Source organism: Zonotrichia albicollis, chromosome 18, assembly GCF_047830755.1.
Source record: "Zonotrichia albicollis isolate bZonAlb1 chromosome 18, bZonAlb1.hap1, whole genome shotgun sequence".
In the NCBI taxonomy this organism is placed as follows: domain Eukaryota; kingdom Metazoa; phylum Chordata; class Aves; order Passeriformes; family Passerellidae; genus Zonotrichia; species Zonotrichia albicollis.
In genome coordinates, this window is record NC_133836.1 from 8,938,241 (window position 1) to 8,965,353 (window position 27,113).

The 27,113-nt window shown below is 41.2% G+C and overlaps 1 protein-coding gene across 1 annotated transcript in view; it reads left to right on the plus strand.

Moving 5' to 3' along the window:
- MED13L (mediator complex subunit 13L) overlaps positions 1–27,113 on the plus strand; it is a 166,689-nt gene that overhangs the window by 82,888 nt on the left and 56,688 nt on the right. The window contains exon 4 of the mRNA XM_074554372.1: positions 2,592–2,675. Within this exon, the coding sequence (XP_074410473.1) occupies positions 2,592–2,675 (84 nt within the window). The remainder of the gene's footprint in view (positions 1–2,591; positions 2,676–27,113) is intronic.

Consider the following 27,113-nt stretch of genomic DNA (forward strand, 5'->3'; position numbering starts at 1 on the left):
TATTATTTTTAATTGGTCTGCTGTACCAAATCTGAACTTAACGTAATAATTACTTCATTTAAAGTAATAGCAACATGTGTGCAGGCTTTATTAAATAGCACTTTAACCTTTAAAGTCCTGTTTTACCCGGTGTTCAGGAAATGCCCCATTAATACAGCAGAAGGCTCGGATCCGTTTCTGGCCCATCAGTGCCGGGTGGTGCCGGCAGTTGCGGCTTTGCAGGGTTTGGGGTTTATTTCGTGTTTATTTTGCTGGAGGCTGAGGGGGATCGGCCGTGGCGGGAAGGAAATGGCGGGAGGAGGAGCCCGAGGGATGTGTGGGGACAACTTTGACCTAACTCTGGCAAAGGCAAGAAAAATGGCCTTTACACAACTGATTGTGTTTTATTTTTTAAATTTTTTTTTCCTTCTTCCCCCCCGCACACTAATGCTCAGATTATGTTAATTGGCAGTATAGAAAACATTACAAGATTTGAGGGATGAGTACTCAAAATATTATGCTGTCGTTTCGTAACGATTGGTGTGCCCTTGGCAGGTCATTTTTTCATGGAAAAATCAGAAATACAGGACGTCAGGCGCCAGCGAAGAGCTGGAACAGCTGCGCTGCTGAGGGAGGGATCACCCAGCCCTGAGGGGGGAGAGAAGCCAGGACCTGCAGGGTGTTTCATGTCTTTATATCATTAACTAACTGCTTTTTATGACCATGTATTAGTGTTTTGTTTTTTTTTTTTTTTGTCACAAGTCCATTGTTGCAGCTCACTGTGAAGGACTAGTTACCTTTAGTGCTTATACAGCAAAAATAACCATACTATCATGAACTGCCCACCCGGCCGCATCTGAGATCCATGCTGCTGCAGGCATGGCTCTGATTTTATATGGGATTATTCCTTAAATAACCCATGATTTAGTTTAGCATGGAGGGTTGACTGATTTTTAAGGACAAATGAAGACTTTTTTTCTAGAAAAGCAGCATTAGCTTGAGGCAGTTAAACCTGCTGTGGTGAGACACAGCGATGTGGCATTGAAGTGTGTGTGATGGGAAGAGTTTATTACATTTTTTTGCGACTACAGATTATTTTCTTTAGGGATCTGATGTAAACCTCACAGACTTCCTTTTGTTTGTATAAAACATGCTGGCACTGACAGAGTCTCTGATAGCAAATATTTCCTAGGGAAATAGTTGCTGAAGCTTTTTTTTCCCGACCTCTACTAATGTCTTTAGATCTCTGCTGCCTTAGCTTTCGTAGTCAGTTTAAGGTATTAGTTATTCAACTGAAGTAGATTATTTTTGCTTTAATTGAGAAAGTGCTGGTAGAATTTTCTTCAGCTTTAACTTTAGAAAGTTCTGCCAAGTTTATACAGAAAAATTAGGAGCATATTAGTATTTACATTGTCAGTCGTCCATTTCCTGTGTCTTCTAGGTATGCTTTTGAAGTGTAGATCACACAGCTTTTTGAACCTTGCAGAATGTACTTGCCCAGAAAGTTTCATGTGATTTTTAGTTTTTTTTCCCCTTTGTTTTGGCTGATCTCTAGCAGCTGCTATAGAAACAAACTATTGGAAAACTTAGAAGAGGGGAAAAATCCAATTTTTTCATCTGAATAAAAAATACTGAATAGATGTGAAATGTATGGGCAAGGCTTGCATATTACTTGTAATGGTGTATAAACCACTAACAACAAATAACCAGTTTTACAGAATTTTTGAAGCATATTATTTACCTTACTGAAAAATATGCCTTAATTATGAATTTCTGTGTGTGATCCCTTGGGCAGCATGTTTGAGTGTACATGTTTAATGTATGAGGCATACTCAGGTTTGGCAAATTGCTCCTGTGATTCATCTGCACAGGTGGACTTAGAAAGGCACCAGGCACTCCCTAACTTGTCCATTTAAATTGGGTATTGATCACTTTGAGTCCTCACTGTGGGTTTTTTTTTTTTAAGAAGAATATGCAGTTTCTAAAAAGAAACTGGACTCTCAAAGGGACCACAGAAAATGGAACTTATTGCTCTAATTTTGGTGATGTGGGAGTATATTTGATGAAGTGTGGTTTCTGACAGAGAGAGCAGTAATTGTGGGAGTTTCAGCACCTGAAATCATGCTGGGGATCATGTGAAGGGAAAATTGAATCCTTGTTAATATTCCCTTAATGCAATTTTCTGTCATTCCTATACTGTACCATTTACGTGCCAAAATAAGGGAATGCATAATCTTTATCATCTGAAATCTGAAAGACTGGATAGAAAAGAGTCAGTACTAATGAATGGCCTTTGTTCAAGAAGAGGAGTGTGAAAACTAGAATGAGGGATCAATCAGCAGAAAGAGTAGCACAGAGTGGAAAAGATTGTGGCAAAGGTGAGGGGAAAATGCTTGTGTGAAGTTCAGCATCAATGACAGCATCATGACGTGGGGCAGGGATTTTCTATGACTGATGTGGGAAAATAAAAAGTGCAACCCAAAACCTACAAACTTTTATTTCAGTCTGATTGAAATTCAGCTTCTTAATCCCTCAGAGTCACTGTCTTCAAAGACTCCCTTTAATTACACTGTTAGATGTAACTAGTAATTGTTGCTGTAATTGTTTTCTAGATGCCTGATGGATAAAAACTTCGTAAGAATTGGGAAATGGTTCATACGGCCCTATGACAAGGATGAGAAGCCAGTTAATAAAAGGTAAGGAGATCTCTGCATCAGGTCCTGCTCCTGTCAGTGTTGTGGATTGTGGGGTGGTAATTGGATGCTGAATTTTGGTGGTAGTTTTTCCGCTTCTTTTGCCATGTAGCAAGTAAAAGCACAGACAGCGTGTTCACATCAGTAATACATAGAAAGCAATTAAGTAAGTTTTCAGGCCTTGTTATGATAATTTAAGATAAGAAGGCGAGGTTGGTATTTATCCATTAGCTCCATAGAAATGTCACATTTATTAATATCTTTTGAGCAGCATCTGCCTTTTCCTCTCATTATACAACAGAATTGCAGGCAGTTATAACAAATTATTTTAATTTCTGGACACTAAACCCCAGCCTGACATTTTAAGCTGTAAAAGAAGTCGTCTATAGATTTCCTGATTTATTTTCCCTAAAGATGCCACCCTCAATACATGGCTTTCCCTGCTCAGGCAGGCTGACAGATCAGACCTATAGGAGTGATTAATGTGCTTCTCCCACTGCAGCACAGCCATGGAACAGGGGTAGCTGGCTCCCCTGCTTGCTATTTCCTCTCCAGCTCTAAAGGTTACAATGTTCTCAGATCTTCTGGTACTTGCATTTATAGTCATCCGCTAAACAAGTTCTGTCAAAAATAATCTGAGTTAAGCTGAAACACAGATTTTCTAACGGGAATCATTTTGACAGAACTGGGTTAGGAAGTGACTAAACACGCAGTTATGCTGGGAGATTTGAAGGTAATGAGCAGTGGAGATGAAGTGGGGTGGCAACTTCTTCATCCATCCAGCACAGCTGCAGTCACACAGCGTCTGATGGCAGGGTGGGGACAGGTGGAAATCATCCTGCACATCAGACCTGTCTTTTCCCTCTCATTGTGATCTCACTGCAAGGTTTAGCTGCAGAAATGTTACAGTGCAATGCTACAAACCGTTGGCTTCCTTCAGTAGCAACCAGCTGCTTATAAACTGCATTTGGTTTTGAGAGAATTCAGGAACTGACCATGGATTTGTCTCCTTTCTAAAACCTGAAAGTGTTAACATAGCTTGGAGTTACCTGCTCTGTTACTGTTTACTTTGTGGCTGACACTGTGTGTGTGTAACCTTTGATTTCACATTGATCTGATGGCAAGGAGCCATGGAAAGGTCCAGGTTTTTCCATAGCTTCCCCTGTCCTGGCTGTGCGTAACCACCTTTCTCCCTCGCTTTTCCTGCTGCTTTTCTGATCATACCAACATCAGCTTAATTTTCTGCAAGATTAATTCCCTTAAGTGACGTAAGTAGGGGTCAATTCCAGTTTGTGGAAAAGAGAGGCAGCTCCTTTCAGCAAAAGCTGTTTGTTTTATCCACGTCATTGCAGCCTGAGTGCTCAGATTAAATGTGCTTGTGAGTGTCCTGCCTGTTCCTGGTGTGTATCAATTTAATAAATTAAGCATCTGATACAGTAGATGATGTCTGTCAAAAACAGCAGCAGCACTGGCGTGGGAGGTAATGTCACCTTAGAATTCTGCCAGATTAGTAAATCCTGTGTCTGATTTACGTGTGTGTAACACCAAATCAACCTGCACAGTGAGGGTTCTGTGGGGGATAATTGCGTTTGTAAACAGACGAGCAGTCTGCACATAAAGAAATCTAGCCTGGAAGATGTCACAAAACCTGAGTTCATGTTAAACTCAGTTTGTGTTTAAAGTATTCCATATATAAATCTGACACTGAGGATTTAAGGGTTGGAGGGTGCACTCTTGATTTGAAGAAGATAATGTTTGTTGTTGGTTGAGGGAGGTGTTTGTTTCTCTCCTTATTTTTATAAAGTTCTTGTCACTAGAGATCCTTTGGATATGCACCATTTCAAAAGTGTTTATGTAGCAATAATAATTATGCCTAATTTGAAATAAGTTTTGTGTCATTTCAGATTTCTTTTGTTTTTTGCTATATATATAACATTAAATTAACTAATCTTCCTGAAAGATTGCAGAAAAGACTGCAAAAATGGACAGTAAAGTCAATTGTGGACAGTAGCAACAAGTAGAAGGAGGCTTTGGGGACTAATCTGTCCAGACACCTTTTATTTAATCTTTTAAGCTTTCTCAGCATAGCACAAAAAGCTATCTTTACAAATTGATTCATGTTAATTCCAGGTAAATTCTTTGTGAAGCTCTTGGTCTAAGCAGCAGCTTGTTCTAGATAAAGCAGTAAGGAATAGTTGCAAGGAAAGAGGTGAGCTGAGGGTGTTTAGGTATTTTAACATTAAACCTTAATAGCCAAAAAGAGACATTTTATAAAATATTACTTAAGGCCATATTATTATATAAAGTAATAGAAATAAGTTACATGTGTGTACAGTGATCAGATTGGAGTCTGGGAACTGGCAATCCCTGTTGAAAACACCTGCTCTGTTCTCCTTGAGTGTGGAAAGAGATCTGTATGGATCTGTCCCCCCTGAATGGTGGAAACCAGCAGGTGTCTTTCTGCTAGAGAAACACAGCCATCTCTGAAGTCTGCTTTTCTGCTTTTTTGCTTGTGGCAGAGTTGCTCATCTCAAGTTTCCAATGTCCAGAGTTACTGATGCCATGTCAGGAATACACTGAGGTCTGGGCTGGGTGTAAGTGAACAGGGAAGGAGTTAAAAGTCAGGGCTGGCTTTCAAGGAGTAAAGTCCTTCAGGGCCTGTGGTTTTTGTGAATGGCATTAAAGGAGAGGGATGGGAGGGCTGTGATTTCAGAATGAAGCCAAAGATGAAGTGGAGCATGGCAGTGGCCGTGACCTACTTGTGCTGAGATGTGAGAGGGAGCCTAAGAACAACAGAGGGCCTGGCCTGCCTGCCCAGGCAGTGCTGGGCCTGAGTGCAGGGTGGGCTTTGCTGCTCTTCCAGGAGGACTGAGGGAACAGCAGAGGGAGTTCCAACAGATCCCTGTGTGCTTGTGTTTTGTTTTGCTTTCAGTGCAGACCAGATGCTTTTGACAGGAAATTTAGTGCAGAACTTGTGGGTTTCCTTTCCTAAGTATCTTCAGTATTATGTGTCGCTTCCTAAATAATTCTACACATTTTATTGTCGTCCTACAGCAGTGTCTAAAATAGGTTTCACGCTACTGAAGGGAAATGGCAAACTTGATTATTTTGTCACACAGCTTTCTAAAGGAGATCTGTATGTTTGGAGTTCACAGAACTTGTCTGATCTGAGGCATTGGTAGTGCCTTTCACTGTATGATGAAAATTCATTCTCACAGTCTGTATAGGGGTTTTTTTTTGGTTTCGGAAAGCATCACAATGAAATATTAAACAACTTACTGAAAAGAAAAATGATGACCATCTTATGTAAGAATTGTTGCTGATTGTGTAGTGATTGTTTTCTTAGTGTGAAGGAAATTCAGGGGAAAATCAGTTTATTTTGAACTGTACGAGCAGCTTAAGTTGTTAAGCTGTTTTTAATGAAATTCCATATAAAGAACACATGAAAGAAATAATTGTTGCTTTTTGTAGCTTAAATAATTTATGGGTCATCCCCTCTTCCAAAAGTGCGCTGGGTATTTTTAGCCTTAAGAAGAAAACTACTCCATCAATAAAATATTTAGAATTAGAGTTTGTTCCTGTCCTTGTTACTCAGTGAGAAGGCTGACAGGTAGGAACGGGGTTCAGGCAGCCCCTGTGCCCTCTGTGAACCAGCGTGGATGGGGCAGTGGCACTGCAGTCAGGCTGCAGGGACTTGCAGCTCTTGGACTGCCATTCCCAAACGGGTTTCTAGCTGTCACTGTCCCATACGTGACAGCCTCATGTGATGTGCTGGAACATAAAGATCTCTTGAGTTCTGAGCATTCCATGCCAGCTCTCATCCTGTAGACCTAATCCAGGAACTTTTCCCTCTGTAAAAGCTCACTCAGTGCATCCACAGCCAGTTTTGGTCAATAGCTGTGTTCACTTCTATGTGAGCATGAAAACTGGGCATTAATCAGTGCCATCGAAATCTGAAGGCTGCAGACACTTAAAGCACTGCTGCCTCTCAGATCCTTGAAATCATCATTGCCTTCAATTTCCTGGGAGCAGCCATAGGACTCATCCAGGGAATAGCTAAATCAGTGGTACCAGAGTTGACACTGAGCATTGCTGCAAGCTGCATTTGCTTTGTGCCATGCCAGGAACTCCTGCCAGTCAGGTCAGTGTCTTCACATGGAAACATCGGGGTTGGGGAGCCCTGGAGAAACAGTGGAAGCACCAGAGCACCTTGGCTGAATCCCACACAGAGCTTTGCTCCTGGCACAGAAAATGTCTTCTGGCAAATGGCACTCAGGTGTTTCATTACATGGTGACATAGTGCAGTAAAAGCACAGTAAAATAAGTTGAAGTGCTCTATTTAAATTTTTATGAAGATTTGAATTCCTCAGCAGAGAAAAAGTAACTGACTGTGCATGTGCAGTTTGCTGTGATGCAGTGAGAGTTTTATTTCCTTGACTCTGAGAAAAAGAAGTCTTATAAGTTATTTTAATGCTGCACATTTGTGTACTTGTATTTTAGCCATCTTAAAAAATTCAGCAATGTGATCATATATGTGCCTTGAAAATGGTGTCTAGTGATGCTATAGTAATATATATGTACAGTATTGCCAACACCAGTATAAATGAGGAGAGACTAGGCAGCAAAATAATAAAGATCAATCTGACTTAATTTTAAATAATGTGTTCTTATTCCTGACTTGTCAAAATAAATGTGATAGAAATATGGAGTAATAAGAAATACTGTGTATTTTCCAATAATTCTTCGTACTTCTGTAAAAATAAGCTTTTCTATTTCAGTTTAAGAGGCTTAGTTCCCAGAGAAATATTTTCATATTTTCAAGGTTTAAGTTCTGAAATGTTATGCACATCTTTGTTGAGTTTCTTCTGAGGATTACTTATGGTTTCAGTAAAACCCTACACCAAGTTGGTGTGTTATATCTGTGGCTGGTGTTATTTTAATTGGTAATCTTGTGTATGCTAAAGCTGAATTAACTCTTACTTACTCTGAAAAATTGTGTAGTGTACCCAATGTGATATAGTCTGCATTTGTGTTTTAGCAGAAGAAATAGTTCTAAACCAGAGATTTTAAAATAAGTGTTTCCACATGCATTTTTCAGGCAAAAGTTGCAAATACATGAAGGTGAGATCAAGGTGTTCTTGATATAAACATGCTTATGTTTATAGAGTTTTCCAAGCAATTTAATATCATTTTATTCAAGTGTATTAATCTAATACCATTAATAAATTTTTATGTTTTATAGGCAAAACAACAAAATATTATTAGCAGCTTAGGTTTACTTAAGGATACTGTTATGATGTTTTGGGAAAAGGCTATTCAAGCATTACCATTTTAATAACTTATATATTCTTATATATGCTTCTGGTAGTCTTGGATTATTTTTTGTATTTCTGGAAACTTGTATGTAAAATTCTTGATCAAAAATGTTAGCACACTGTGCAGGGAAAAGGCATTTTGGACTGAACATCTCAATGTTCATGTGCTTTATCACCAAAGTAACCTTCCAAATAAGCTATGAATTAAGGGATATTTGGTATTCTGTTGTCTTTTTATTGTTTTTTTTAATTTATTTACTAAGGAAGATAATAAAGCAGTATTTTGTAAAAGCTGGTAAGAACCGTGCTGGGGCGTGCTGTAGAATTCCCCTTGCTGTTTGAAGTGTGTGACCCAGTTTGCAGAGGCTGAGCCCAGCTGTGCTGGGGCAGGGGCGGCCTTTGTGCGCTGTCCTTCAGGAACGGAACGGAGCAGCTGGAGCCCCAGGGCCCGGCCTTTTCATCTCCTTTCCTGCCTAAAACCATTAAAAACACAGCAGCCAAGCAACCCCAGGCACCGATTCTTCAGATTCCTTGCCCCATGCCAATCAGGATAACGTCCTGGGAACAATGGAAGGGCTCCCGGCATGGGGTCATTGGTGAGATGTCACTGGAGCTGTGCTTCCAGTTTGCTGCATGTCCCTGCTCCAGCCAGTTCAGGTGATGCTGTGCAGTGTCTTACCTGCTGCGTGCTGAGGGCGTGGACCTGAGCCAGCCAGCTCAGATGAAGCAGCAGGGATGTTAGTGGGTGTGCTGGGGGCTGTTCAGTCATGTCATAGCTTGTGTTTTGGTGATGGAAGTGAGGTAGAAGTTGTTTCTTCACAAGTGCACCCTTGGTAAGAGAGGTTCTGTGGCTGGAGTGAGCTCCTTGTCTGGATTATCCCAGTGCTGCTGCTGCAGCTGAGGGGGCACTTGGCCGGTGTGTCTGCAGTGCCTGTGTGTCTCTGGCAGCCAGCAGGAGCTCAGAGTCCCTCCTGGCACAGGAATTCCCAGCAGGAGGCAGCAGGGTTGGTGCTCACAGAATAATCCGGTGGGCCAGAGTCTTGTAGAAGGATCTGTGTAAACTCCAGGTGGTTGGCTCCTCATGAGCTTCCAGCACAGGAGTTAGCTAGAACATCCTGACCAACATCCCCCAGTCTGAAATGAATGGTAGCAGAGTTCTCATCCCTTTCTGTCCTGAGAAAGAAGAATTCCATCATGCTTGCTGCTTCCAAAGGCGCCCTCATTCCTGGGCTGTGTTTGAGCCAGGACAGACATTCAGGGTGCTGTCACAGAGTGTCACAGTCTGATCTTTGTGAGTTACCCAAGACTTTGGATTGCCTTTCCCCCTCTGAAATACTTGGAATCCATCTATTCTGAGTGTATGTTTGTAACTACCATCTCCTTGAAGGATTTTGAGGAAGCCAGGATATCCAGGATATGTGTGTTAGGGTATCTTTCCATGTGTTTCCTCTTTTGCCATCTGGGGGGGATGTGCTGGCACATGCTTTTATGGATTCCAGTTTATAAGGCAAAAGAGTTGTCTCTGCAGTTTTGAAGTTAAGGATCTTCTTTACTGATTTAATTAATGTAAATGAACAAATAAATAAAGTGGATCCAGTAGTCTAACTTCTGGATTCTGTAAAACATTATTTTGTAGTTATTTTTATCTGGGCAATGTTATTTATATATGCAATATTTATATATATAAGGTTACTGGAATGCCTCTGTATTTTCTAAATATTTGCATTATTTAATGTAATTGAGAGATTATCTTTACACTTTCTTAATTTAAAAAAACTATAGTTATTTAAATGGTTGAAATATTTTGCACAAGGAGTGTAAAAAAGGCAGGTGGTTCAGGTAAATAAGTTCCTATTTCTCTGTTTCTTTCATTTTTCATGCCTTTTTTATTATTTGTATAGTTTAGAAGTGACTATCTTCATTAAGTGTTTTCGGATAAATTTGTGTCAGATACTTGAACTTCAGTAATTATTTATGAAGCCTGGCTTAATCAGGACTTGGTGACCAATTAGTGCAGTCCCACTAAAGTTTAAGCTCCTTTTCTCATTATACCCTCAGTACTGGCACTGTGTGTAAAGGATAATCTAAGTGCCCCTGATGTGCTGTTAATGAGATTTGTCAGGGCTCCCAGTTGCACTGTCTGCCAAACACAAGTGTTGTCACTTACTGTATCAGTAATGAATTGACTTAAGGGCTTCTGTAGATATTTAGAGGGCCTTAGTTTGGAATATTTAAATCTGTTGCAACTCTCATTGTAGGTGCAGTGCAGCTCTGCTCCCTGTGCTGCAGGAGCCTCAGGAACAGGAGAGAATGGCTTGCCTGGGTGTCTGAAAATTAAGCTGCATTTGGGCCTTAGACTGATTTAAAATGCTCATATATGGTCTTGTGAGTTCTGCAAAAACAGTATCACTGTGGAGTCTGTTTTCAGTCCAATTCACTAAATACAGTTTCTCATATTCACAAATAAAATTTGTGTCCAAAGCCAGAAAAAATCTTCACTCTCTCCAAAAACAGGAAAGAAAACTCCAATTGAAAGCAATTCCACTGAATTACTTTTATTATTCTGTCATCAATAATACCTTTTTCATTTATTTTTCTGATGCTTTTATATCTCTTTTAAATAACTTAATCTTGAATTTAAACCTTTGTTTCATAACAGTTATGTAGGTTCTTTATTCTCAGTCTGTTTTCTGAGACTTCCCTTAAAAATTTTTGCAAACCCTTATTTTCTGAAGACTCAGACTAAAATGGGAGTGACAGGGGAATGGTTTTAACTGAAAGAGAGTAGGTTTAAATTAAATGTTAGGAATGTGAATGAAATATGAGAGTGGGGAGACCCTGGCAGAGATTGCCCAGAGCAGCTGTGGGTGCCCCTGGATCCCTGGCAGTGCCCAAGGCCAGGCTGGACAGGGCTTGGAGCAGCCTGGGACAGAAAGGTGTCCCTGGCCATGGCAGGGGGTGGAACAAGTCCTTTAAATACTGCAAAATAATGTGATTTTTGTGCAATACTACATGATCCATTAGGTGTTGTGCAACCAGGTCCCTTGTTTAAGAAATCCTCAAATGATAGGAATATAAATGGGCTATTTGGTGACTGCTGTGCAGCAAAAAATGTTATGGAAATGCTTATTTTTAAACACTAATTGTCTGGAACCATTTATAAAGTTGAGCAAAAACTGCATTCATCTTCTGAATGCCTGTAGTGTTTTAACTTAATAAATGGTCAGGCTGAGGATAGTGACACAGCTTTAAAGTAGCTTTGGTAGAAATTTACTGCTGGTTTAGGAGACAGCAAACTTGAATGGACACTTGGTATATCCTGTATAATCTAAACAAGGCTGTATAAAGCAGTTTCTCTGGGTGGGCCTCTAGCACAAACTCCCATCTGAACAGGGAGCTGTAGGCCAGCCTTTCCAAGGCTGAAGTGAACATTGCAGAGGACCAATCTGCTGATACAAACAATTACCCAGCAGATTCATCTTAAAATGCATCACCATTTGTGAGCTCTGTTGGCAACTGAATTTTGGCTGCAGTATGTTGGTGAGAGGACAGAGGTAATGCTCACTGCTTCTCCCTTCTCTTTGCTTCCAATGGCTTTTTCTCTTCTCCTGCATAATCACTCTAACCAAACTCTGTCCTGAGCTCAGCAATCTTTACTTTTAAACCTGTCTAGAATGGGAGGAGCTGCAGCTGGAGCAATGATGTTCGGTGGGACAAACTGGGTAGAGTTGCATTAGTAAAGTGCATTAAAAAGCCACTGGTTGTTATTCTTGGATGCTCTCTGAGTTGTAGCAAGAGGTACTGACTGGTAACAGGGCTTTTACTTCTCTTTGAGAAATCTCATATGGTTAAAATAGCTTTTTTATTGAAAAGAGTGGGGCAGGAGGGGGAGGCAGGGAGAGGTTCTGGCTATGGATGTGTGATCCATTGCTGCCATACCTCCCACAAACTGGGATTTTGTGGTGAATTGTTGAAGAATTTTGCCCTTTGAAGGGCAAATCTTCAGGAAGAAGCCTCTTCTCCTCCTGCTTGGGATTGCAGGGCAGGCCTTGTTCCTTCAGTTTGAACTCTGCACAAGTTCCACGTGGCCTGAGCTGGAGGCAGGGTGAGGAGCACATGTGGAGCAGCTCCTTCCTCAATCCCAAATGCTGGGCAGCTCTCAAGGGCTCTCACTTGGGCAGAGAAGTGACTTTTGATGTTCTGAGTGTCTGCACTTCGGAAGTTGAGAATTCCTGGACAAGTGACTGGATAACATTTGGGAAACAAGAGTTGGGTTCTCCAGCAGTGTGTGTGCCTGGGCTGTCTGGATTCCTCAAGGTGGGACAGACCCACTTGTCTGGACCTGCATGTGGGCAGCCCTCTGCTGCACAGCCATGGCACACAGTGCGTTTATGTCAAGTTTTCTTTCTGAAAAATCAATAAGCATAAAATGTTGTTGTAATAAATCAGACTGCGTTTAGTCTCTCAACTCTACCCTGTTAATAAAGCCAAGAGTGGATAACTCCTGAGGGGAGCAGACCTTTTCTCCAGGTGCCCAGCAAAATACTCTTCCAGCATTGCCCGAGTAATCTCTGCCAATACTGTGCTTGATGCTGCCACCTACTGCCATCAGGCCTGGGGATGCAGCAGGGATCAGAGCATGGCTTTTCTCTGTGGCAACTCGTGTGGTCCTGACTTCTTTGCTCTGATGACATCTCTGAGATTTGCTGCTCTAAGGCTGGGAAATGCCACTTCTGGGGTAGCTTATGTGAGTTACAGAGAGTTTGCATTACACAGGGAAAAGGCTCTAAATCCTGACACTGTGTGTGCAGAGATGCCTCAGTGAGTGTTTTGGGCAGTGTTCACCTGCCCAGGGAACTGCAGATGAAGTATCCTGTGGTCCCAGGCCACATCTGTGGCAGTGCCTTTAAATCCTTGGTAATCCCTAAGGAAAAACCCCACAGGGATTCCTCATGCATCACTGCATTTAGTAATGTCTGTGTGAAACTCACCTGTGTGAGACTTGCAAGATGCTTTCTTCCTGCAGGAGTGAACTTCTCCTTTTTCCCCCCACCCTTTCTTCTTGCCTCATTGCTCAAGTTTTATCTGGATTTCTGAGAACCAGTCCAGTTTTGGACTAAAAAACAGTTTTCTGGCTGTGCATTGTGTAATGCTGGCCATCTTCAAGTGCAGCAATGCACTGCTAGACACTGGAATATTTGGGTAAGTGGAAACTTGCACAGAGGGCTGTTACCTTCCCCTGATTTCTGTCAGTCTGAATGTCATGGTGACAATTTTTGGAGTTTCCTCCCTGGAGGAGTGGGAGGGGGAAGGCATTCCAGAGAAGTGGGAGTTGTGGGTGCCTGTGTGAAGGATCCAAGGATTTCCAGGCTACAGTCCCACGATTGATGATGTGACATGGCTGAGTAAGAGACTCATGCTGATGGCCAGGATGTCTGCAGGCATGGACTGTGGGGACAAAAATCTTGAAGGACAAGGTGGTAATACAGAAGTAAATTGAATTTTCCACCAGCCAAGGGGATTTTCTGTCTCCTGAGGAAAGCAAGCTGCAAAAATTACTTGGAGGGATCTCATCTCTTTTTAATCTCTTCATGTTGCCAGCTGTTAAAGACACGGGGAACTGCAAGTGTTTTTTGGATGATGATGTCAGTACATCTAATTATATAATTTCCATCTGCTGACTGGAAAGCTGATGGAGAAGAGCTGAAGGAAGAACATTAAAATATCTTCCTTTGTTTTCCTTGTTGAAGGATCCAACAGTCTAAAATATGGAACTGGATGTCTAATGTACAGAATTCTCTCTTTTCTACATAATCTGAAAACTAGGAATGCCTGTGTTTGCACACAGTGTTGCTGAAACCATGTTTAGATCTGACATTTTGGAGAGCAGTTCCCTAGGACAGACACATACAGAGAAATTATTTATTGCCCTGCCCAATTCCTAGAAAAAGAATTAATTTAGGAAGGAGTGGAAATGTTGCCTGAAGAGTATCAGATTCTGCCTGCTTTGGCCCCAGCCATGAGACAGATGTAGCATTTGGCCAAGTCAGATAAAAATCAGTGTAATAGTTACTCTGGGCATTTCAGGAAGCTGCCTATGATTATGTGCTTCTAATTTCTTTAAAAGGAATATACCCAGATCCTAAATAATCCCTTACCATAAAAATTGTCTCCAGCAGTGGTCAGAAGTGGGACAGCTCAGGGAAGAGTCTTCAGATCCTGTCAAGAATTCAGTTGTTTTTCTGTACACTTGGTCAGGTTCCTGCTGAGTTTGACAATACAACTTGACATATTTTTATGTTTAACAACTGTTGATGAATTTTTCTTTTGTGCATTTAATTGAGTTTGAACCCACACAGAATTTCAGCCTGCATAAATACTTGTTGGTAATTAATACCATAGCTCATCTATGCAATATTGGAAAAAAGGTTGGGAATTTTGGTTTAATTTTTTCATTCATTAGTGTACTTTAGGGCTTCTACTTCCTGTGTGGATGAGAGAATGTAACTCTATATCCTTCTTTGTCTCAAGCCTTTTGATTTTAGTACACATCTGCTCTCTCTGTTCAGTTCATCTCCTTCACAATGAAAACTCCTTATGTTCTTTGTATGGAATTATTATTTTTGCCTCCTGTTCATTTTCTTTATGTTTATTTCTATTGAATTTAGTTTTGGTGGGGTTTTTTTCCCCTGTTGGTTTTCTTCCTTTCCCCTCATCCAGTCTCTGATTTATCTGAGGTTGTACTACAGTTCTTTGCCTTAAATTCTAGTTTTTCCAGTATCATAATCAGAGCAGAATTTGTTTCTGTGCTGTTTGCCTTCTTCTTTTAATTCTCATTATTTAGCCTTAATAATTGTGATGTCTCTTTTAAATGCAAAGTTAAGTCAAGGACTGTGTCTCGATGCTGGAAGAAATCAAAGAGGGCTAAGTGATCTCAGGAGAGGCACTTAAGTGGCTGTAGTGTTTGTATAAGTGAGAGAATTAAAAGAACTAATTAAAGTAAGCTGGAGCACTTTATGAACTGCCCACACAGACCTGTTTAATACAGTTCAGTCCAAACTTGAAGCACTTGTACTGATGGTAAAAATTACAGAGAAAAAAAAAATCTCACTGGTGGAAGTTAGCACAGAGAAGGCAGTTCTAAATGAAGGAATAAAATCTTGTGAACCAGTTGATAGGGAAATTCTACTGGCCAGTCAATTGAACTGTCCATTCCCCCACCCTGTGCATTATTTACAGGAGCTGACACTGTCAGTGACACCACATCTCTCCTCTTCTCTTAGAGTGGCTGTTCTGTGTAATAAAGGGTGCAGTGCAGCAGGATTTGCTCTTGTACTGCTTTATTCTTAAGGCCACTCTTGTCACAAATCCATGATTGTTCCCATTTGTGTCACACACACATACACACACTCTGGTAATTTCAACTGCATTTCCATTTCCCTTTATGGAGCATTTATGATCTTTGAAGATTCATTTTGGATGTAAATTACCAGTTCAAGAGTATAAAAAGAGAAATCTATTTAATGTTCCAGTTTTGAATGACGGTTTTGCATGAGTGGAGATGATTTACTTTGAGTTAAAAAATAAACCAGTCAATCCTTTTACAATACACTGTCACAATAGAGATCTTGAAATGAGTGTTAGTTTGGTGGGGTTTTGTTTTGCTCAAGTTGCAAACAGCAAACCACTGTTTTGAGGCTGGACTGACTTTGGTTTATAGCATGTTTTTCCTGGAAACCCTTTTGATTACATATTTATATTTTAGGACATCTTCACGTACTGCAGCTTTGTCGTTTGTGTAGTATTACAGAAAAATCAAAGTCTCCTGGAGAACAGATGGACCAATAAAGTCTCCACCAAACCTCCATACTTATTTTAGAATCTATTTCTGGTACAGTGCAATGAACAGCAACAAAGAACTAAAAATAGCAGTGCTTTATTTAGGCTGTCCTGATGCCTCTCTGCTTTTCTGGCAGTGTGCTTTGTGTCACTGACGTGCTCGTGTGACCTGTCTGCTGCTTGGAGGAGGATTTTTGCAATTTGCTCCCTGTTTTGGTCTGAACTGCTCTAATAAAGCTGAGCACACAATTTCCTTGCTGTAAAACTGCAGAGATTAAAAAAGGAAGAAGTGACTTCCACCACCTCTGGGGCCAGGGTATGTTCTGTCCTCACCGTGCTGGGTTACAAGAGCTCTGGGGATACAGTTGGTTGATACTTCAAGAGTTTCTGAGATCTTTTGAGAAGGTTCAGCAATATTCTCTAAATGAAGACACTGATTATTTGAAGAAACAATGTGGACCAAAGTCTTTAAAAAATAATAACATTGTCTGTAAATGTTAATAAACACTGAGAATCACACCTGAAGTCCAGTACTTAGGCAGGTGGCAATGCTGCAGTGATTTCATCAGATGCATCCTGCACTGGAATTCCACTGCTTTGTTTGAAAAAGTACTGAGCTGACTTTATTGATGTGATTTTACTGTTAAGCTTTTAAATATTATTACTTTTTCTAAAAGTCTCTATAAAAGCCAGTCAAGTGAATTTTTACATACTGCGCTGGTGGCATGTTAAACCAAATAAATAGTTAAAGCAGTTGATAGTAAAAAGCACACTGGAAATGTAAACATGGATTAAGCAAGACAAAGATGTGGTTGGTTACACACACAAACCAACCAGGAGATCACAGAGAAGCAGCCCTATTTATTAAACAGTCAGATGGCACTGCAAAATAATATCAGTGTCATTGTGCCAAAAGCAGCAGATTGCCACCTGGGCTGGGTGAAAGAATCATCTCTGTGCTACTGTTCCAAAATCTGTAAGAGATTTTTATGTTGCAGTTCAAAATCTTGGGTTTGGAGGCAGTTAAGAGCATATCTGTGATTTAATGTGCAGGTAGCTGCTTGTAGGGTGTGCTGGCACCATTAGGCACTTCATGTTTCTGTCAGTGGGAACTGGGCATTATTTGTTTCTTCAAGATCTTAAATCCAACTGGAGTTCAATATGAAAGCTTTAATTTTGTCATTCCTGTTTACTTTCCTTTGTAGCTTCTCAAGTAATTCTGGTTAAATGAGTGAGGCTAATCCACCTGTTTCTGAGAATGGAAATAGAAATACATTTTGTTGAAATGTTTAATTATGGATAGAATTATTTAGCTCTGCAGTCATGGGGCTGTTTGTGTGCATGTGCACATAATCCCAAGCACAAATTTTATGCACACAGTTTCTGTCAGCATGTTAGAGAATATGGTTTGTGGGCAAAACCCCTGAGCTGCCACACTGCTCTTCCTGGCTTTCTTGTTTTGAAACAATTCTGGAGCATCTGTCATTGTTTCACACAATTTCCTGTAAAGCTGCCTGTGGCAGTTGCACTCATTCTTTATTACCCAAGGGCTTTGCAAGCTATAAAATAATGTATCTGACTACCTAATAGCCTAATATTCAGCCTTCCCAGGAGAAGGGGGAGTGGAAAGCTGGTTTTACTTTCTTTTTTGCTGACCATGCAAACCTGACCCTCGATGAGGTGCTTTTATCTGTGTTGTCAGTGAAGTCAAAGGATTTCCTGTGATAATGGCTTTTCTAGCTAGGAGATGGCTCCTTCCATGCTCCAAAGAATGGCTCTGATCAAATGAGATTCAAGTTCTGCCTTAATACAAATGGCATATCTGCATGTGATTATCTTTTTAACAGCCCCTTGTTTTTTTGCTTTGTTTATTAATTGAGAGGCCCATTATACTGAAATAAACTGTAAAAGCAGTCCAAAAATGTGATGCCTACGGATGCTGGACTGTGCCTGTAGATCCTTGCTGCATATTCACACACATTACATCATTGCTATAGATAGATATGTGTTGCTGCTCTTGTTTTTAACTAGATTTTTTGTTAAGGAGAATAGTTTTCAGATATTTTTAGTTAAAAACAAAAATGCTTATACAGAGCCTCTTTTCTGTTTTGTAGCTGAATACATGAATATTTTTTCTGTAGATTTTTTTGTATAAAAAACTGAATAACAGTAATTAGAATTAATTTAAATTTCCTAAGCCTAATGGAATCACTTTAAGATCAATATGTGGTGAACACTTCACTCTTAGTTCATTTTGCATGACAACAGTTCCATTGGGGTTACTTATAAAACCTTATTAAGGTATGGTTGAAAAATTAAATTATGCTTGCGTAGATTGGGGCTGGAAAACCCCAACCACAGATCTACTGTACCAGTACACCCTAAAACTTGGTGTTTTCAACTAGAAACAAACCCCAAACACAACAGAAGACTTGTCCTAAAATATTAATAATTGTAGAGCAAAGGAATACTTAACCACTCTTTAAGTTTTTGTCTTTCAAGTGAGTTTCTTGGAGATAGAAGAATGTAGCAGTAGGTTTGAGGGAAGCCTTGTGAGTGAAGTGAGCTGGGGAGGGCAGTGCTCAGAGCCAGGCCTGGGCTGAGCTGCTCCCAGGGAGCAGCAGCAGCAGCAGCAGCGCAGGGAGCTCTGCCCTGAGCAGGGCTGGCAGCTGCACTCTGAGCCTCAGCTGCACCGTCAGGTACTGAGGGCTCTGTGTGATGCCTGCTGGTTTAGGAGTGCTCTGCCTCCTTCCCTGGGGTTGGATTCCTTCAAGTTCTTATTTAAAAAACACTTGGGCTGCACATAATTTCAGACTATCACATTCCAGGGAAGCCGTTGTAACCACATGATTGTTTAAAGCTATGTCCTGCCTTCCCTGTCTGGCTGAATTAGGGTACAGTCTTCATTTGTACATTCCAAACTCATGAGCAGCTTCAAAGAGATTATTTTCCCAGCCCAGTCTGCTGCCAGGGATCCTCCAGTTTTCTGATCTGAGTGTGGAACCATGGCTCTGTTTAAAATTGGGCAACTTTTGGCCTGCATCCTCAGGGAGGTGTTAGCTGTGTTTGGGATAGAAGATTGTGTGATGGGAGGGCTCAGCCAGCATCTAAGCTGCCTAATTCACTGCTGGACTTTCCACTTGCAAAGCCCTTCAGCAATCCTGAATGGGTATTAATAAAACCCCTCCTGCTGTACCAACACATTTAGAAACAGGAACTGTGTATTCCTGTCCTTCTGTCTTGTGCTAAATGCCTATATTCACATATTTTGGGGATTAATTTATCTGTTACCATACCAGATAATTTATCTGCTACCATGCACCTCTGCAAACTTGACACTTCCCACCATGACATGAGTTCCAAAGTACACAGTGCGTACGGAAAACCTTGGCTGGGTTTCCTCACAGGATGAAGGGAGTTTGCTGCTTCCTCCCTACTCCCCTGGTGACCTTTAGATTTTGTCCTGGTGATTATTTGAGATTGCTGAGGAATGGCTGTGTATGTAGCTCTGGATGTATATTTATAAATGCCACGGTCTCCTCAAGTTGTATTTCTTTTTTCTAATTGATTCCATGGGATTCCTTTGCTGGCAGAGTGCACACAATAGAGCTTGCATTTCAAGGAGCAGTTCAAATATTTAATTGTATTTTTAGAAGCTTAATATTATGTGTCAATTTTATGGCCAGGTAACATAGTTTTAAGTCAATATTTAGATTTTTCTTGTCTGCTACTTGCTCTGACTTAGTCTTCTTAACAGATAGCAGCATCTGAAGAATCTTAACAGATTTTATTAAAATTTTGTCTTTCAACAGGAGCATTAGGAAAACATTCTCTAATGGTTCAAAAATGTGAGCTGAGCTGTTCCACCCCAGCTATTTCAATATTGGGAGAGTGTTTGTTATTGAAAGTAAGAAAGGAACTACCTAGTCTGATTCTTTTCCAAAGAAATAAATTATCCCAGTGCAGAGTTCTTATTTAATATCTGCCTCTGCACAGTCAGGTGTACTGAAGTGTTGTAGGAGCAGTGACACAGGATTGGCCTGCAGGCAGTGACAGAAAGCTCCCCTGAGGAGAGCACAGGCCGGGCTCTGCTGCAGAGCAGGAACAGACACCTCCTCCAGGAGTGGGTGCAGTCAGCAATGGTGCATCCTGCAGGGCACCTTGGCTTGCAGGAATTAGTGAAGTTTATATTCTTGCATCAAGTGCTGTCAGTGAAACAGCCAAGCCTTAGAAAGTAGTTGAATTCAACATTTTTTAAATGTGTGTCTGGTTTTACTCAAACTTCTCCTTTATTCCACTGAGAATCTACTTTAAATATTGAGATTTAAGGTGGGCTCTAATAAAAGAATTATTAGTTTGTGAGTTTTACCTTTATTACTGCAGGTTTCAAAAAGAAATTGAGCAACCTTACCCTGAAGGGTAACCCTTCACTCTGAAGTACAGGGTGACAATAGCATCAGGAACAATCCTAAATTTCTTTCTGGTTATGCTTTAATGTTGTTATACTTTTTTAACCACTTAATTCCACGTGGAAAGGGATGGCACTTGTTTGTGTGTTACAAATGGAGAATATAAAGGTGTAAGGCAGGGTTGGCTTACAGTGGCCAGCAGAATGAAACACAAACCTCTTCATCTGCCCTCTGGAATGGAAGGGTCAAATCCTGTTAGTGTTTAATCCAGGGAAGTGCTGCTGCAGAGTGGGAGCTTTTCCTTAGAGTCTAGAACTCACACCCAGATTTCTATCTGCCTCCATGCTGCCAAATTTGGCTGCTTCACTTGCAGTCTGTGCTTCTGGAAAGAAAGAAATCAGAGAGAAATCTGTTTCTTCAAGTGACCTAAATAATTCTCCTGCTTCCTCTGCTGGGCTCCGTGTTACTCCGTTGCCTGCGCCATTAATAGGATCAGATAATATCAGAGACTTGTGGCTGTTTTTTCATAATTATCTGTTTAACCTTGTGATTGAGGGTAATGCATCTCCTCCATCTGTTACTAATTCAGCTCAAGTAAAACTAGTTTGTCTGTTTGGAGGCTGCTGGAGCAAACGCTGATGGATAATCGTAAGGAGCCATTAATAATGTCATTAACTGACTTGGTGCCATCTTTAAAGGTAGGAATGGTTATTGATGCAGGCCACCAGTCTGGATTCTAGGTCAAAACATCTCAAAGCTCTGCTGATTCTGATAGATGTTTCGCAATCATTGTGTGAAGAAATTTTGTAGGTGCTGTTTCGACTTCCATATTCGAAACCTCGTCACCACACTTCACACTAATGAGCAGGCTGGGGAAAGAAGCCAAGAAATTAATGGACCATAGAAACTAAATTACCCTTTCAACCCTGAAGGAAGTCTTCCCTTGTGCTCAGCTCATGAATTGATCCCAACACAAGAAAAACAGAACCTGCTAAAGCCATTTGCTGGCAGTGTCTTACCTTGGTATTGAATCTATGTAGTTTTATACAAAACCATACTGTGTCTTCTTTCTAAATAATTTTCCTAGATTTAGATTTCATTCAGACTTCCACGTGTGATAAAATTTGGCATCTATCTGAAATTATTTCCCCCCCTTCCTGCTCCTCTGAATTCCCATGGCTGCTGGAAAATTGAAATCCTTTCCGCTTTATGGAGAGAGGTTTAGAAATGGAAATTTCAGGGCTAGCTTAGATTGCTATTGCACTACTTCTCACCAGGCTTTATGTTATAGAAGGAGAAATTGTGAGGAAAAACACAATTAACTGCAGAGTTCTCATGAGACACATGTTTTTAGGTACTTTGAGAATCTTGGTATTGTTTGGTTAAGAAAAAATGAAGCTGTATGGAATCCAGAAAATGTATTTTCTCACTTGGCTGAACTTACCCTTACAGCTCACCTGTACTCTGTGGGATCAGTGGATGTATGTTTTTACTGACAAGGTGTTTAAAACCCTAAGACAGATGTCTTGTTTTCAGCAGCACTTCACCCTTCCCACCTCAGATGGTGACTGCAGTGACCCAACAAGTAGGACTACTGAAAAATCTCTCTCTACTTGGGGTTTATGAAGAAATAAAAACCACCAAACCTGTCTCATATTGGTGTAGCTTAAATTTGCAAAAAGTATTGTGTTCTAACAGTTTAAAGCAGGTCTTGAGAAGCTGTATTCACAGAAGAAGGGAACTCTTGGTTATAGAGATTAATTTCCAGTGGAGCTTTTGCCAGCATCGTTATCTCTGTGAGGAGAAGACAGGTTGGAGCTCTGCTCCTTACATCAGCAAATGTTCTCAAGGGCTGGCTGTGCTCTGGTAGGATTTTTACACCTAAAAAGCCTCTCAAAGTGTTCCATGCTCATCTCAGCTTCAGCTGGGTCATTGTATTTGTTCTCTTGATGTTTTTGTGGGGCTTTTTTCCCAAGAAGAAATCAGTGAAATGAGTCAGAAGTGACAAGAAGCCTGGAATGAGAGGAGCTGCTTGTGAATCTCTGGATATTATTAGGAGTCCCAGAAAGAACAGCTTCCCTGGAAGCTTGGTGCAGGACTGCTTGTGTGATTGAAATAAGAATATCATGTTCCATCACTATGCACTCAAACTTCCTTGTAGAAGGATTCCATGGCACATTTAGCTGACAGTTTCCAGCCACTACAGAACTTATGCCCTACTCCTGCTGGGGTAAAACAACAGGAGATTCCTGCTGGATTTTGGATGCAGATCTCCCTTTGAAGCTGATGGTGTGACAAAAGTAATTTCACAAACACATCATTCCATTTCCGTCATGAAAATGCGTCTTCCTCCAGCAGGTACCCGTTGAAAGTTCCATTTCTGTAAAATATAAAAGTGCAGCTTTTTATGTGATATTAGCAATTTCTGTGTGATTCAGATGCACCGACAGAAACAAATTGTCTCATTGCTGGTACTTGCTGCAAATTGCTGGCTGGCTGAATAGAAAATGTTCACAGCTTCTGTCACTTAGGGATTATTGGCCAGTGTGACAAAACCTCTCACTTGATGGGTTTTAATGTTAATGAATGATAACTTTACGCCTAATTTTTACATAAGGACTGTGTTCTTTGGTACTCAGGGAATTTTTTTTCCTCTGAAAGCCTGTCTTAAAAATGTCTTAGTGTGTGAAAGAGGGAAGATGTAGTTCACAGCATGCATAAGAAATGTAGGTGCTTGGATCTTGAGGCCACTGGAGTACCAAGAGGCTGTGAGATCCCTCTGGTTAATGTAGCTGGGGGGTTGTGTTGGGCATGGGGTCCTTCCCTTCTTTTTGAAGTGATTCCTGTTGAATCCTGTTACTGATGATTGAAGCACAATAACATTTAATAACTTCAAGCTGCTGCACTGCTGCTTCTGCTCGTTTGCACTTGGGACACGGTGTGTGATCTTTTGCTTCCTCCAGATCATAAATGTTCTGCCCCTTTATTTGTTTTTGCTTCATTGACTTCTCTGTGGACTTTATGAAGTTGCCTAATAAACTTCATTTCACTGAGAAATGTAGATGGAGTTGTGTATTTAAGTCTAAGTGCTTGTGTTTGACCAGAAGTTACATTGATGAGATGAGAATATAAATCAATTTCCTTTCCCAGCCCCAGTCTTTTAATCATCCAGCCTACCCTTCAAGGCTCTCATTTCTCTCATTAAAGTGCCAATCCTCTGTTTTTGCAGAAATTCTTTGAGTTCATTCATTCATGTACTCAGCCTTTTCTCTTCCATGGGTAGGAATTTGATTCTCATGGGTAATGTTGAAGTCTCCTGTAAGTGCCAAGGACACAGACACCTGAGAGGTGCCACCCCTGCCTTGTCAGCTGCTCAGCATTGCCAGCCAGTGCTGCAGAGGGAACCAAGCTGAAGCAAAACCCTGTGGGAGGCTGCTCACTGCTTGTCTGTGTTCTGTCTGCAGTGCTGGCCACATCCTAAAGAGATTCCTGCCCCAGTGCCGTTATCTCTGCCTTGGTGCTGTCAGACAGCATCAATGTAACTCCATGGATGGATCTAAAGAGCGAGTTCCTGCATCTGCTTTTGGATTTTGTGCTTGAAACAGGATGAGAGGGAACAAAAAACCATTTTCTTCCATTTGGGCATTTTGCTTGATCGCTTACTGTAGCATCTTAACTTAATGAGAAATTTTAGAGTCTTGTTTTTGTTTTACCTTTTTGACTCCTAATTTGCAGTCATTTTGTTGAATGTAGAATAATGGCAGAACCTTTTTTTTTTTCTTTGCTGAAGCAGGATGTGTTGTTTCTTAGAAAACATTTCTTAAGCCAGTTGTTCAGGTGCTTTCCTTAAACTGATTTGTCTCTAGCTTCTCTCCTCCAGGAGCAGTAGTATTTTTCCTCATGTTTCCATTATGTGGATTTATTGCTGTATATAGAAAGTTGCAAAGTACTTATAGTTGAAAGTGGCATTTCTGTACTCTGTGTAGGTATGTGGTAAGTTTTTCATTGCTAAATATTGAATTAAGACATTCAAAACCTTTTGTTTACTATTGTTGGGCTTACTGACTACATTGTTATTTAAGAGCAGTTGTAATTTCTGTTTTGCCAGTGCTGTTAAAAATACAAACAGGCAATTCTATCAGTGACACAAGGAGTGCTACAGTGGGATTGTTTATTTTGCCTTCCCTGCCAAAGAGGAAGGTGCAGTTACAGGGATGTGCTTTCTGCAGTCTGTTCTTTGAGGGAGTAACAAAATAAGATGTAACTGTAGGAATGGTGTGTGGAACAAGCAGAGTTCCCAGCAGGAGTGCAGCAGATCCTTTACAGCTCATGACACGTTCCCTGCTCTTGGATGTAAAGCACTCCTGTGATTTTCTTTCTAGCAAACACTTGACTTACTCTGAATCTACATTCACAGTACCTCTACCTCAAAAAACCCAAACACAGCAAACCCCCACAAACAGAACTGCTGTACTCCACTTTCCAGAATAAGGATCTTGATTTTTCCCCTCTCTAAAAAGAAACATCTTTTACAAGCTTAGTATTTTCCTTTGCTCTGTCTCTCCTTAACTTGGTAGCCTGTTTTGCAGGTCATGTTTTCTGCCTGCCCAGAAAATCAGATCAATTCAGAATTTTTTTCTCAATGGGTCTACTAAGGGAATCTTCTCTTGCTGATTAATTGCTTTAAAATAATTTAAAAGAAAATCAGGGCTAAGAAAAGACTCTTTTAGGGTGATGTTTGTGGCACTTTCAAGCATTCCATTGTATTTTGGCCATTTTTTATTAAACTTATTGATTTCGGGGGGAACAATTTCCTCTTACATGTTAGACTTCAATTCTGGAATGAAATGCAAGTGTGGCCTTGCCCTTGCTGCCATTCTCTTGGTGAGGACATGTCCCTAGGCCAGTTCTGCTGTTTCCAGGGCAGTGAGGTCAGGGAACTTTCTGAGACAGAATAAAGGACCTCAGTGGTACCTTTTTGTGTGATGTAACCACTGCCACCAGTAAATGATGGTATCTCTGCTTCTCCAGACCTTCTGCAGCACCTGAAACGTCTCATTTTACACTGGGAGTTTTCAATAAGTCACTGAGCATCAACAAAGAAGGCTTTTGTTTTGCTGATGGGTAGATTGGGTGGGCAGCCTGGCTACTGGCGAAAAAAGGGGAATAATTTGCATGTTTTTTACTTCATTCATCTTCAATCTTAGCATTTGCAACCAATTCCACACAAAAGACCATGAACTATGAATAACCTTCACTCTGGCTTTCCTCTCTGCTCTCCTGCTCACCTGCATTTACAGGTCCCTTTTTGTGGAATTGTCAATGCATTTCCTGCAGCAGCTGATTGTGCTGAAACAAGGGAGCCTGAGCCAGGCCTGTGTGCAGAGGCCTGACATCTCTGTGGGAACAGTGCTGAGATTTTGCAGCGTATTGTGCTCACACCCTCCAAACCTGCTCGTGTTTCCTGATAGGGATCAGGCTGGTGACCAGTCCCACCATTTACCAGAATATTTTCAAAAGGAAGCCACCTCCTCTTTCACAGGTCAGCTAAACACAATATTGTGAAGACTCAGCCTGTCTTCAGGTGCCTGGGGTGAAAGAGAGCTATTCAGTGTTACCAGAGAATTTCTGTTTTCTGCTCTCAGCTGTGTTCCCTTTGGAGCAGAGGTGGGTGCGCTCAGGGCTGGTGGATCTCCCTGCAGAGCAGACTGAGGATGGGGTAAGGCTGCACGTGGCACAGAACAGTTGTCCACAGCAGAGAGGAGAATGTGCCAACACAGAGACATTTGAAGAGCCACCAGAGACTCTTGGAGATGTTAAAAAAGAGGAGAGGAAATGGATATAAAATTCCTTTTCTTGTGGTTCCATTTATTAATTGTAGTGTGAGACAGTTTCTCTGGGCTACACAGGAAAAATTTGGACCCTGAAGGTGCAGACTACACTGAGGGATATCACTGTGATTTCAGTCTAACTCATTTCCCTTCTCCCATCTTCACTCTAAATCCTGTTGTCTCTGTTCCTGGATCCTTCAGGAATAGGATGGTAGCTGTCATAGCTGTAGCACACACTGGAGTTTGAATGTCCAGAAATTTTGGCAGCCTGTCAAGTGACCAGGTTGAGGGTGGAAGAACCAGAACTGGAAGAGGTTATTTGCTTTTCCTTCACCCTATACTTCAGTCAAAAATTAACAGTATTTAATTGAAAGCCTGAAGAGAATGTCTGACCTTGGGGAAAATCCTGCCAAATCTGTCACGTGTTAGAAATAATGATGTTTTAGGGGTTGTCAGAGCTAAGTTTTGTGAAGAGTTTGAACACTGTGGAGTCCATGTAAGCATGGCTGCTTTACCTTTCAACAGCTGAGTTCATGGAGCTCAGCTTTTCCTTGTGGGTACATTCCCTTCCAGTGCTGAGTCTGCTGAGATCAGGTCAGGTTGGGAGATAAGGGCAAGCTGTGTGGTTTTTTCCCCTGCATGCTGTCTGTGGGTTTGCACTGTGCACTGATGCTCAGCATTACCCATGGCAGAGCAGTGGCATTTCTGCCTGGCAATTAATAGGTTAATCCAGCTTTTAGAGCAATTTCTTTAATTTTATATCCATGTTTGGGTCAAAATCGTTCTGAACATCACACAAACCTGTGCCACCAGCACGGGCAGCACCACAGAAGAAGCCTGAAAGTCTGAAGGATTGAGTTGTGTCTGTGGGTGAGAGCTGAGCACAAAGCTGGGCTGCAGCACATTCCTGCCTCAGGAATTGTTTGGGCTGGCAGAGATGCTGAGTCAGCACTCTGGCAGCACAGGCCAGGGCACAGAGCTGGGCTGGCAGGGGCTGAGCCCACTGAGGCTGCTCAAAGCTCCCCCGGGTCTCAGAAGGGAGAAATC